The sequence below is a fragment of the Dendrobates tinctorius genome, unplaced genomic scaffold, assembly GCF_039654945.1.
Source record: "Dendrobates tinctorius isolate UK_male_01 unplaced genomic scaffold, ASM3965494v1 ptg000094l, whole genome shotgun sequence".
NCBI classification, from domain to species: domain Eukaryota; kingdom Metazoa; phylum Chordata; class Amphibia; order Anura; family Dendrobatidae; genus Dendrobates; species Dendrobates tinctorius.
The window spans coordinates 12,086,972-12,101,422 of NW_027361762.1; the positions used below are offsets into that span (position 1 = coordinate 12,086,972).

Consider the following 14,451-nt stretch of genomic DNA (forward strand, 5'->3'; position numbering starts at 1 on the left):
AAGACACCTGCCCACACATTCAAATCATCACTCAACCTCTCCACCATGGCCAAGACCAAAAAGCTGTCTAAGGACACCAGGGACAAAATTGTAGACCCGTGCAAAGGTGGGATGGGCTACAGGACAATATGCAAGCAGCTTGATGAGAGGCACAGTTGGCACAATTATTAGAAAATGGAATAAACATAAGATGACTGTCAATTTTCCTCAGTTTCGGGCTATATGCAAGATCTTTCCTCGTGGGGTAAGGATGATCAAGAAAAAGGTCAGAAATCATCCCAGAACTACATGGGAGGACCTGATCAATGACCAGAAGATAGCTGGGACCATATTCTCAAACATTACCATTCGTAACATATTGCGCCGTCATGGATTCAAATCCATGCAAGGTCCCGCTGCCCCCTACTAGAACATTTCCAGGCTTGTTTGAAATTCACCAATGACCATCTGGATGATCCAGAGGCGGGATCGAAGAAGATCATGAGGTCTGATGAGACCAAAATAGTACTTCTTGAAATCAGCAAATCAACTCCACTTGCCTTGTTTGGAGGAAGAAGAAGGATGAGTACAACCCCAAGAACACTGTCCAAACCATGAAGCATGGTGGGGGAAACATCATACTTTGAGGGTGTTTTTCTGCAAAGGGGATAGGAAGTCTGCACCATATTGAAGGGAGTATGGACGGGGTCATACATCGTGAGATTTTTGGCAAACAACCTCTTTCCTTCAGTAAGAGCATTGAAGATGGGTCATGACTGGGTCTTCCAAGCATGACAATGACCAGAAACATACAGCCATGGCAGCTAAGGAGTGGCTCCGTAAGAAGCATTTCAAGGTCCTGTAGTGGCCTAGCCAGTCTCCAGACCTGAACTCAAATCTTTGGAGGGAGCTTAAACTCAATGTTGCCCAGTGACAGCCCTGAAACTTGAAAGATGTTTAGAAGATCTGTATGGAGGAGTGGGTTAAAATCCCTGCTATAGTAAGTGCAAACTTGGTCAAGAACTACAGGAAACATCTGACCTCTGTAATTTCAACAAAGATTTATGTACCAAATATTAAGTTCTGTTTTCTATGGTATCAAATACTTAATACTTTAATTTCATGCAAAAAATACAAATTGTATATATAAAAATCATACAATGTGATTTTCTGGATTTTTTTAAGATTCTGTCTGTCACAGTTGAAGTGGACTTACTATAAAAATTAAAGACCTCTCCATTCTTTGCAGGTGGAATAACTTGCAAAATCGTCAGTGTATCAAATACTTACAGTATTTTCCCACTGTATATAAAATAAAGTTTATTAAACAATTAGCAAAACAGTATACATATATATGGCAAGAGATCTGCTTAAACAACACCGCAGTCAAGATAGAGATGAAAAAATTATCATATTAGATCAAATAAATTCCCGAAAGGAAGAGCTAAAAAGGTCCTCCAAAGGGGTACTCCCCTGATTAATATGTAATATAAACAAAAAGTTGGTACAAGCCATAGTGACTAGCCATAAAATGTTAAATCAATTTGTTTTGACAGTAATATTGCAGACAAGTGTAAATCACAATATATGGGAAAATACCTAGGCACCATTTAACATGGACCTACATACAAAAACTGTGTCCTAATTAGAATTCTAATCATAAACAATGACATATGTAGTGGTACAATAAGTAAATAACAAATAGGACAACAACAAGACAAAAACAAGCGACACTGTGTCAAGTATTTATCAGGCAGCACATATGAAATATATATGAAGCATAGAGTGCCATGGTAAGTAACACATTATATGCACATGCTAAATAAAGTGCCCAATGTGCATGAGTGTAGATCACTATGAAGATATATTTTGTGTATATAATTAAACATACAAATGCCAACAAAATTCTCAAAATCTCTAATTTATACTATTATAGTCCATAAACAACATTTATCACCTATCCACAGGTGGAGATCAAAATGGTTATATCACCATCAATCATATATTTATCATTAAACCTAAGCATAAGTAATACCTGTTATTTATTGGGCAAGTGCATTAATCATCCTTTATCCTTTAGACACAGTGTGTAATATTTATTTTTAATATGCAACAACTGAAACTTTTTTTTGTAGGAAATATCGCAAAGAGCATGAACTGCAGCAGAAAAGATGGTCTCATATTGCATCTGAGAAGGTTTTGCCACTGGAGACAAATGAGACTTTTCATGTCAGCTTGAAGGTGATTTAAAACAAACATACTAACATTATTACTGACAGGGGAACACTTAAATGACATGCATCTTCCTCTGAAATTTACAGCTAAAGGTGAAAGCGATTCAGCAGAACATTTCTAGTTTCTGCAGAAAGGGGTGTCCACATCGGGGTGCAATGTAGGCTTCTCTCGACTGTTGTTTAGGCTCCGAGGTACACTGCAGTATAGAAAACTAGAGCCGCAACTATGGACAGGGACAATGCAAACATTTCAAGAGCAGTTGGGTGAATGTTTGGAGCTGCAGAGATGCACCATTGCAACCAGCACAGTCTTCTTTGTTTTTAAATATTTTTATTGATTTTATATTTTAAACAGGGGAAGGTAAACAGTAGGGAGGGAGGGTAAGGAGGATATACCTTATATAGGTAAAGGGAGCAATACAATTAGAGAACCCTCAAATAGTCTCTGAAGAATAAGCAGAAAATAAAAAAAACATAAAACAAAAGCATTGTCATACCTGCTTTTGAGAGACTCCTTGGAAAGAGATACAACACATTAGGTCTGAATCAGCCAGAAGTAAAAGTTAGCATAGAGACAGATATCAGCAGGCCTTCTTGGTGTGAAACTTACTGTTCCAGATCTTCCATTTTTTTTATATACTTGTAAACATTATTATTAGCAACCGCAAATTGCCATTCCAGGTCGCTATGTTGGCTTATCTTGTCTAAAATATCTGAAAATTTGGGTACCTCTGTTTTTTTCCATCATTACGCCAAAGTAATCTCAACCACCAAGAAGATATGTATAATGATGAGTCTGATCGAACAATCCAAATGCTTCATGTCTAAGGACAGAAACGCTCTCCCAGGTGTGATTTGAAAATCTTTAGAGAAAAGATCAATGTGTGGGGAGACTTGAAACCAGAGGCCCTTAATTTTACGGCAACTCCAAAACAGATGATAAAGATTTCCCTGTTGGCCACAGTCCCTCCAACACAAAAGAGAGTGCCCTGGATTAATTGGGGCGTAGTACCATCTTGTCATTAACTTAAAATGACACTCATGGAGAGCCATTGAGATATTAGATCTGTATGTGTTTTGATAGCACCGTCCCATTGTTCAGTCTGAATGTCAGCTCCTAGGTCGGACTCCCACCTTTTCATGTATATGTTTTTAGTGTCACTAAGATCTCTGACGATAAGCCCATACAAGTTACTCAAGCTCCAGATATTTTTATTTTTAGCATTGCACAACAGTAAAGAGAGGGTTTCATCGTTCCAGAATTTCCCAGTTATGATTTTCATAATGATATCTTTCAACATAGTAAAGAAAATCAGTTCGGAAGATGGTAATTTAAATTTGGTTTTAATCTTGCTGAATGTTAAAAATTTGCCCCCAATATTGATGTCCCCCACTTTTTTTTATTCCTGACTTGCTCCATATCTAGGGTATAGAGATATCTATTATTAGGGCCAATAGAGAGAAGGGTAGTTTCAGAATTTGTTACAATTTATTGAAATTTTTATGTGGTTTAATGAGCATCCTCCAGGCAGAGATTAATGATTGAAAAATAGGATGCAACAAATTTTTACGTGTTTTTTGGAAAAGGAAACCAAAAAAGAGCTTCTGTACCAAATCCATCCCACTTGCGTCCCTCTCCAGGTGGAGCCAGGCTGGATGCAACTCATTACCGGTGAACCAATGCCAATTCTGTTTGACTAGTGAAGCCAGGTAATATTTCCTGAATCTTGCAGATAGTCTGATATGGAAGAATTATTGGCAAGGTCCTAAAAACATACAAGATCTTGGTTAGAACAAATGATTTAACAGACAGTATTCTCCCAAAAATTGAGAGATCTCATTGTGCAAAGAAGGACAAATCACTTGCAATCTTTTTGGTGATACTCTCCAAATTAGCTCTAACCGTAGCCTGAATTGTTCCTGCTATTTTAATCCCCAGATAGACTAGCTCATGCTCTTCCCAGGCAAACTCAGTTTGTCCCCTCAAATCATCAATTTCAGAACTACCCATATTAAAAGTTATAAATTTAGATTTATGAGAATTTATCTTAAAATAAGAAGCTCTAGAAAATTCTACTAGTTCTTCTGAGAGGGCCCTAATGGAGTTAATAGATTCGAGCAGTGTGAGGAACAAGTTGTCGGCAAATAAACCCACCTTATACTGACGAGATGAAAGCGTAAAACCCTTAATTTCTTCATTCAATCTGATTTCTTTCGGCCAGAGGCTCGATGGCGAGAGCAAACAATAGGAGAGATAAAGGACATCCCTGTCTCGTTCTGTTAGTAATATGAAACGGGTCAGTCAGAAAATTGTTAGCATATATCCTAGCACTGGAACCCCAGCAAAGTGCGAAAACCGTTGACAAGAACTTTTCATCGAAATCAAATTTAGTGAGGGTTATTTTCAAGTATGGCCAATTTAGCCTGTCAAAAGCCTTCTCTGTGACCAGTGCCAGAAACGCCGATTGAGATCCTGAAGTCAGCCAGGTTCATCAGATTTATTACCCTTCTCCTTCCATCCGACGCTTGTCTGCCTGCTGTAAAGCCTATCTGGTCATCTTTTAGCAAATGTGGAAGAATGTTTTTTAAGCGGTCTGCAAGTATTTTAGAATAGATTTTAATGTCGCTGTTGATAAGCGAAATTGGCCTGTAGCTCTGTATCCTCTCGGGATATCCCCCTGTCTTTGAAATCATAACAATTGTAGCCTCCAACATCTCCTTTGGAAAGGAACCCCAAGTGGATGCCAGATCAAAAACAGAAGCCAAGTGCGGAGCTAGTAGCTTTGAAAAAGACATGTAATATTCGCCAGAGAAGCCATTCGGCCCAGGTGCCTTTTGGTTTTGCAGTTTGCTGATTGTACCAATTATCTCCTTCTCTGAAAAGGGACCATTGATACAGTCCAGGTCTGACTTATTAATTTTTGGGAGGTTAATATCCTGTAAAAATGAATTTATCAGGTCTGAATTTACCATAGGAGTTAGAGGGTCATCCTTTAAGTTATATAGGTTCCCGAAGAATTCCGCAAATGAATTAACTATATCTCTAGGGTGGGTCCTAGCTTCACCGGAGAGGGAAACAATCTTAGATATCCTTCTATTAATTGTTTCTCTCTTGAGTTTCGCCATCATGTACTTTACAGGTTTGTTCAAAGAAGTATATACCTTAAACTTTGAGGCCTTAATGACTGCATCATATTCTTTAAAAATGTCCGATCTTAAACTCTGTCTGAGCTTTAATATCTGTGCCTGGATGGACGAAGGTGGGATTCTTAAATTAGATTGTTGTTTCTCTTTTTCACTTATTTGGGTTTGTAAATTTACAATTCTTTCCCTATTTCTTTTTTATATCTTGAGAAAATTTATATAAGACCCCCCTGAGTACAGCCTTGTGGGCATTCCACAAAGTGAATGAATCCACTTCATCAGATACATTTTCTTTAAAATAATTTGAAATAAGATTTTCTATCTCTTGTTTAAATTCTGGGATTACGTATAAGGCTGAATTATTTTTACATAGAAACAAATTTTCAGAAGGGGGGCCCAATAGAAACTCAGCATGAACAGGAGTGTGATCCAAAATAGTTTTTTTTTTAGAAATTTTATGTTTTGGAATTTGGTTAAAGTGAATACATTAGTGAGCATTAAATCAGTTCGAGAGGCTGTCTTGTGTACTTTGGAGAAATGAGAATATTCACGAGACGACGTGTTCAGATACTGGAAACATCATAGAGTTTGTTTTGAACTAACCAATTTTTCAAAAGAAAAAATCCGGCACTCTCTTACAAGGCAAAAAGAATCACGTGATTCTTTTTGCCTTGTAAGAGAGTGCCAGATTTTTTCTTTTGCTATTTACTGGGATTGGTACCCCTTTTCCGTGCACCTCCTGAAATATCGGAGTGACGTGTCTGTTTTGAGTTACTAGAATTAACCAATTTTTCAAGACTTGGGCCTTGTGTGAGACTGAGGAGGAAGAATCTAAGTTGCTGTCTGGAACTATATTAAAATCTCCTAACAGAATGAGGTCACCCGTCTTGACCTTGTCTATTTTCCTTTGCACTTTGTTTAGAAATTGGATGTGCCTCTTATTTGGGGCATAAATGTTCACTATTGTGCAAGGCTTATTCTGGAGCAAGCATATAAGTATATGGTACCAACCCAGAGGATCTATTATCTCTTTAACAAACCTGAATGGGACGGTGCTACTTACCAATGTGATGACCCCCGTCCTCTGCTCTGTGTTCAATGACTTGAAGACATGAGGAAATTCTTGTGATGGTAGACTGGATGATGATCAATGGCCATTTTAACCTCTTGCAGGCACACCAGCTTGGCATGAGTACGGTTGATCTCTTTCCACGGAGCGAACCTCTTGTTTGGGCTATTGAGGCCCCTAACAGATTTTCATTAGTAGTGAGAGGTGGTAATATGAAAGGAAAGAACAACAAATAGGTAAAGACAATTTCCAAAGAACAAAAACAAATACCTAATAACGGACAATTGATTTAAACACTGAAGAGTTCTCCTGGAGGACTCCAAACCATGTGGTGTCTCATCTAAGCTTGGGGGAAAAAGGAAGAAATTTGCGACAAAGATCCCACAAAGACATTATTATTCAGATAGGGTTATGGTAACTAGTAACCTTCAAAGAATGCGTACTAGTAAAAATTTGAAACATCAACCTAGAATTAATAACTTACCTTAATCCCTATGTCTGAAAGCGGGCTCCTCCATAAGGAATTTGAAGAGCCTCTGGCCCTCTTGGGGTGAGCTGATATGGTACAATAGCAAAAATTACCCTATCAGGAGCTTGGTGGGAAAGCCTCATCTATACGGCACTCTCAACTCCCTAAGTTTAAAGGTGATGTCTCCAAAGGACCTACTGGCATCCATTGTTTCTTTATATAAATCTGAGAAAATGTTTATGTCTTTATACGGTTCGGGAGGGGAACCTCTCTTTCAGACTTTTCAGTATTCTTTCCTTAGGCTGGAGTCACACTAACCTGCGCAAAATGCGGTCCGTAGTTTACATGCGTAATACGGATGAATGACCCCTAAATAGTGCTCCGTAGGCCATCCGTAAGCAAGGTAAGGTCGCGTATTTTGTGCATGTCTGCATCCGTATGTAATCCGTGTGGCATCCGTATGCAATCCGTATGGCGAGATTTTCTCGCAGCCTTGCAAAATGGACATTTAACGGTTTTGAGGCCTGCAAACAATTTAAATCATTAGCCTGCACCCTATTTATACACTCAGAAACAGGTGGCTGCCTCCATTCTGTCCATTTGTCACCTTGCTTTCACGAGGTGTGTTGGTGTTCTTTGTGCAGCATGGCAGAGGGTCTGAGATTCAATACAACTGAGCAGGTTCTCTTTACCTGGCTTTTGTCACGGCTCTTTGGGCAACCATACCCAATGATAGTGGATCTGCGGAGGAGGAGACACATGTGGGTACATCCACTTTTGAGGCAACGACTCACAAGAGGTCATTTTCACCGCCTCTATTCTTCTCTGCGGGAGCATCTGGAGAAATTTTACCAGTACTGTCGCATGAGCATTTCCACATTTGATCGACTCTTGGAGACAGTGCGCCCTGGGATAACCTTTCAGGACACAAGGATGCGCAAAGCGATATCTGCAGAGGAGCGACTTCTACTCACAATACGGTATGTACTACATAACGACATTCTCTATGTTCATAATGTGTGTGCTAAATTATGTTTTTTGGCCTTCTTGGACAAAGTTTAATGCCCTCATCTTACTCCAAATATGTTTCAACTGACACACCAGAATGTTACATCTAATATGTCCTGCATATCACTTAGTCATTGTGCCACCAAATATGTGTGTGTTATTCTCTCTCAATTCCTACCAAGTTTGGTCGGCATGTAACTGATTTTTTTTTACTTTAGCCATTCTAAACTTAACTATTTCTGTTGTTCTACAGCTTCCTGTCCACTGGCCTGTCTTATGCCGCCCTCCACCATGAGTTTCTCATTGGAAAGTCAACCATTTCAGGCATAGTGAGGTCTACATGTACAGAAATCTGGACAAGACTCCATCAAGTGGTCATGCCCGAGCCCAGGATGGAAGACTGGTTAAGGATATCAAGAGACTTTGAGGAGGACTGCCAGTTTCCAAATTGTATTGGGACCCTGGATGGCAAACATATCAGGGTGCGTAAGCCGCTGAACTCTGGCTCCCAATTCTTCAATTATAAACAATACTTTTCTGTTGTATTGTTGGCTCTGGTAGACCCTCAATACAAGTTTATAATTGTTGACATTGGGGCCTATGGAAGGACGGGAGACTCTAGTCTTCAATACTTCCATAATGGCTCGGCGGCTATGCACCAACCAGTTGGATCTACCACCACCACGCCAGCTACCAAGCTCCCCCAAAGAATCAGTCCCTTATGTCCTTGTGGCAGATGAGGCCTTTCGGTTATCGCGCAATGTCATGAGGCCATATCCCCGGCGCAACCTTGACCACAGGCGCAGAATTTTTAACTTGCGCCTATCACGTGCTAGGCGACTGGTGGAGTGTTCCTTTGGGATTCTTTGTGCCAAATGGCGGGTACTCCAGTCTGCCATTCAGTTGAGTGAGCAAAATGTGAATGAAGTTGTGAAAGCCTGTGTTGTTCTGCATAACTTCACCAGGATACATGATTGTTCCTCCTCTGATGGTGTTGTGTGTAGGCCGGACAATGTGCGCAGGGTGAGACCACCTATGAACCCTCAACGTAGACCACTCTCTGGCCTAAAAGTGCGTGATATTTTCACTAATTACTTTATCTCACCTGAGGGGGCAACTTCTTGGCAAGACCATGCTGTGTCTATGTTATAATTTGTTTCTTGAATTGTGTCTAAATATATATTACTCAAGCCCTTATGATTCTATGAGTGTTTAATTGCATTGGTTTGTGTCTGTTAGTATGTTGTGAGGGATTGTGAAAAATCACACAGAGACGTTAACTAGAGTAGACAAATTTTTAGTTTTCCCTTTTTTTTTTTTGGTTTGCTTAAAGGCAAATATAATATTGCCATAAGAAAATTTTGGCAATGGGCAAAATGACCCTTTGTGCCTTCTTTAACTTTTTGTAAAATTAACATTACATAACAAAACACCAACAAAGATTAGGCAATAACAACATTACTGCATGACAAGATTAAACTAGATTTGCCAACAAAAGGTGAGCTCCATCACCAAAATAAAGGCTACAAGATAACACTCACATTTCCTCATAATGTTTTCCAATCATAGAAAGATTCCACCATGACAGGCAAGGCTACCTCACAGCTTTCACACAGATATTACCTGTCTGTGGAACAGAGAATATTTAACCATGCTATACTGGAAAGGATGAAAATACAAAACTCACTTGTTAAGACATAGAGAGAGCGTGATATTCTGAATGCTCGTCCCCTTGAATTTTTTTACTAGAGATTGCTAGCAAAAAAGGTGACTACTTCACTAAGGCCAGCACGCCTTTCCTAGGCATTAGCAAGTGAGTAGTGTATTTTCATCCTTTCATTTTACAGTATAGTGCGTTTAAATATTCTCTTTTGTACACACATGTAATATCTGTCTGAAAGGTGTGAGGTAGCGTTGCCTGTCATGATGGATTGTTTCATATGTGTGGAAAACATTGTTTAAAAATGTGAATGTTAAATTATGTTCTAAATGTTGGTGATGGAGAACACCTGTTTTTTCCTTTCTATTAGGAGCACCAGTTAAAACGCACTAGACATCTCCCCCCATCAGAATCATAAATCCTCATAGGTTGGGGAAGGGGAACATGGAAGAACAGCCTGTGGGTGCTGCTGGACACTGTGGCCAACATCGCCCTGTGTGGGGCCATACTGTTGCCCATGATGCTGGAATTGTCCTGCCTCCTGAGACTGTTGGGGATACTGGCCAGAGTAATGATGATGGTGAGGGGCTTCTTGTTGGCTGTGGTAGGCACATGGCTCATACCCACCAAGATAGCCAGATCGTCCCCAACCAGGTTGGGACCAGCCTCCAACACTGGGTGGGTACAAGTGGCCATATCGGTGGGGTTGGCTTGAGGATGACATTTGGGGCTGCGGAATAGAAGGTTGGGTAGGGGGAGGAAGGGGTTGAGGTGTTGGCCCACGTATTAGGGGCTGTTCAGACCCTGCTTGAGCAAGCATCTGTGTGGATGGTCTCATGCGCATTAGATTTCGTGGTGAGAGCTGCCACCTCTCCAGAAATTCAAAAACCTCACATGGGGTATTGGGGGGGTGCTTGCATCAAGCAGGATCTGAATACATCCCCTAATACGGATCCGGACCTCACGGGTAAGGGCACGGAGATAAAGGGTGAGGCTACATGCATAGGCCTCCTCCCCATCATCTGTAGTTACTCTAGACAAATAATTGAGCACCCCTGTGTTCACATTGGTCCTGCTCTCTTGAATCGTGACCTGGCGCCTTCTTCTTGTTCGGCGTGATGTAAGAGCAGCCTGTGGGGAGGACCTGATCTGGGCAGTTGGGCTGCTGCTCAAGTTGCCCGGCTCTTCCAGGATGGGTGATGTGGCAGCAGCAGACCGTCCTGGTGGTGTTGTGTGTAGGCCAGCCATTGTGTTGTCCTGTGATGCCTCATCTTCAGCCATCCTTCTTGTAGGGGGAGAAGATGGGCCAGCCACCTCATCCCCTACAGATCTATAATGGGCTCTGCCTCTGAGGCCGTTCCTCGATCCGTAAGGTTGGATTGAGTTCTGTTATGAAATAGAACAGAGGCAAAAATACATCAATATTTTTGTCCCTGTAAAGTATTTGTGTAATGTATTTGTGTAATGTGGTGTGAGGTATGTACTTACGGTCTCAGATCCAGAATTGGGGCGAGGAAGGACAGCCGGTCATAGTATATGTACTTCCTTTTTACATATCCAGCATCCCCACTCCTAGACCGCTGCTGGTGTTCCCGGCAGAACTGGTCCCGGATGCTTCGCCAGCGTTTCATCACATCTTCCACTGCAATGTGACTGGAAAAATTGTCAAATTTACATATTTGAGAGGTCACATTTTCTAAAACTGTAGTCTAGGCATGGGGCCTTCTGGGGTGTGCGTTCTACCCATGGTGGCATATGTAATTGGGCAGATACACAGGGTCTCATTAGCTACACTAAAAATAATTTGTTTGTCTATGAGGATGAGGAGTTTGTGGCCTAACCCCAAATTATGGCTGTGTGAAGCCACGTGTCACATCCAAATGTAACGGCCTCATGAGGCTAAAAGTACATGCAAAGGAAGGGGGGTGCTGATTCTAGATTTTTTTTTTTGCGCGCTAAGGTTAATGATGTTTAGGGTTGCACTTACGAATTTTATGCTGTTCATCACGTGGTCGGTCACCAAAGTCATGGTACATCTGGCGACAGATGCGCCTCCATGACGCCTCCTTTCTTGTCCGGTTAGCATAATTTGCATCGCGTGGGTCCCATATTTCGGGACGCTCCTGCACCAGGACAATGAGCATCTCCACATTTATGTACGTGGACGCCATGCTGCTGCTGTACTCCATGGAGGCGTACTTCCTGGATGTCTGGAGCGCTTTTTGAGCTCATTTGCATGTCTAGGCTTCCTGATGATGGATTGGCCCATTTCCTGTCACCAGCCAAAAGACCTGCGTATTGCTCGCAGGTCACAAGTGTGTTCCGTGTGTAATCCGTATTTTTTGCGCACCCATAGACTTGCATTGGCGTACTACGGGCGTAGTACACTGACAATCGCAGCATGCTGCGATTGACACGGAGCATAGGATACGGATGAGACATATACGCCTGGTGCGAGTGACCCCATAGAGAATCATTTGTCCGTGTCTAATGCGGGCTTTTAGCGCCTCTCACTCGCCCGTATTCCTCGCCAGTGTGACTCCGGCCTTAGTTTCAAAAAAGTGGACTCTCAGAATGGTGTCTCTGGATTTTTCTTGTGAGACTCCCTTAGGGCGTGGGAGACGGTGGGTGCGATCGATATTTAGCTCTAAATCTGACAGATTGGGGGACAATTTCTTAAACAGGTTTTTTTGTGTAATCTGAAAGGTCATTTTGATGAATTGATTCTGAAATGCCTCTAATTTTTAGGTTATTCCTCCTGCTACGGTCTTCCAGATCTGTAAGTTTGCTTTTAAGAGACATAACCTCTGCTTTGAGGAATGAGTTCTCTTTAGAAAGATAGACGGCATCTCTTTCAACCTGCACCATCCTTTTTTCATACTTTTCAACTTTTTGAGTGAGGCTACTGCACGTTTCTTGTACAGCCTTAGCCTGAGACTCAAACCCCACTCTCAAGGCATCACTAAATGATTGAAAGAGGTTGACTAGGAATCCCTCAGTGGCCTGTTTATTAGACCATTTATACTCCTCAAGATTAATTGTCGGGCGTGGGACCTCAAATGATGTAATAGTAGCCTCAATGCCCCTTTACCTCCTCTGTCTGTCTAGGCTGGTATTTGGTGTATAGTCATCTGAAAGACTGTCAGAGTCTTCCATATGGGGGCCTTCTGCATTCCCCTGTTCGCTAAGGCTCTTCCTTTTAAATGATTTAGAAGTAGAAGTATCCATCTCCTCAGTGGATGGCTCTGTTGAGGGTAGAGATTTAGTTGTACTACAGGGTTGTTTTCCTTGGGTGGCGTTTTAGGCTGCATTTTCGAGACTGGATTCTTAGCACTAATCCCCCTTTTGTAACTTTACTATATGTCAGGATGTGCATTTGCTTTGAATAAGTGGATTTCGGCTTGTCTCTCTTTAGGGGTGATCTGGATTTTGTGGGGCTGAGCAAACTAGAAACATCCTCGTAGGATCTTGAAAAAGCCCCCAAAGAGGACTTGGTAGTTCTGTACGAGATATTACTATCCCTACCTCTGCCTGACTGCATCTTGGTCTGGTATTCCCAGGGGTCTACAGCTGAATAAATCACACACAGGTTAAGTTAAATTACACTGGTCAACGCAATTTTTCTGGCAAAAGGTTTTGAAACATATTTTAAGTCAATTTTGGCTGCTGATTAAGAATATGAACTCCGTTTTTGACTATCACATCAGGATTTCGAGATATTTTCAATTTTTGATGAAAATTACTCCTATCGAATGTTTTATGATAAAAACACATGATTTTCGGTACTACATTTTATATATTTTTAATCAAGGAATAACAAAGATTACAAAGTCTGTGTACAGCAAATCAAATATACTTACAGAATTAAACTACAAAATATACAAACGCACATATATATATGGCACACAGATAAATGGCAGTTATTTGAACTTTCTTTTCTTGGCTGATCTGTGATGTACAGCTTCTGGGTTGTCTGTCATCAACTCCAGCAATAGTCAGCCATCATATGTGAGTCCCACCGGCCTTCATACCGTTCTTCCATTGTTTTAATGTCCTGATGAAAACGCTCCCCTTGTTCCTCGCTCATATCCCCAAGGTTCTCTGGAAAAAGTCCAAATGGCTGAATAAATAGTGAATTTTGATACTCATTCTACATCCAAGATTTCGCAGACTCATTAGTAGCTCTTCCACAATCTCTTCATAGTTGTCTGCTTTCTTATTCCCTAGAAAATTCTGCACCACATTACAAAATGCATTCCAAGCTCTTTCTTCTGTCTCATTCATTGATGTGATAAAATTTGGGTCTCTCATAAGTGTTCTTATTTGAGGCCCATCAAATATTCCAGCCTTTTTCTTCTCTTCACTAAGACCAGGAAAAGTTGAACATATATAGTTAAAGCATTCTCCACTGTGATTGAGAGCTTTGACGAACTGCTTCATCAATCCAAGTTTTATGTGCAAGGGAGGAAAGACAATGTTCTTCCTATCCACTAGAGGATCATGGATGACATTCTTATCGCCAGATGCCAAACTCTGTCGCTGAGGCCATTCAGTTTTCACCCAATGCTCTGCTGTAGCTCTACTGTCCCAGTAGCACAGAAAACAATGGTGTTTTGTGTACCCTCCTTGCAGACCCAAAAGAACGTTAAACATTTTCAAATCAACACAAATTAACCACCCATGAACATTATATTGTAACCTCTCTAGAACAATCTTGATGTTTTTATATTCTTCTTTAAGTTTTACAGAATGACCTATTGGTACAGAGCCATACTTATTTCCATTGTGTAACAGAACACATTTTAAACTTCTTTTGGAACTATCAATAAAAAGCCTCCACTCCCTTGAATCATATGCTGGAAGTCCCATAAAGAGAAGTAGCCCTTCA

At 40.9% G+C, this 14,451-nt stretch overlaps 1 protein-coding gene across 1 annotated transcript in view; it reads left to right on the forward strand.

Annotated features, from left to right (window-relative positions):
- GUCY2C (guanylate cyclase 2C) overlaps window positions 1-14,451 on the forward strand; it is a 1,090,166-nt gene that overhangs the window by 383,287 nt on the left and 692,428 nt on the right. The window contains exon 12 of the mRNA XM_073586670.1: window positions 2,115-2,220. Within this exon, the coding sequence (XP_073442771.1) occupies window positions 2,115-2,220 (106 nt within the window). The remainder of the gene's footprint in view (window positions 1-2,114; window positions 2,221-14,451) is intronic.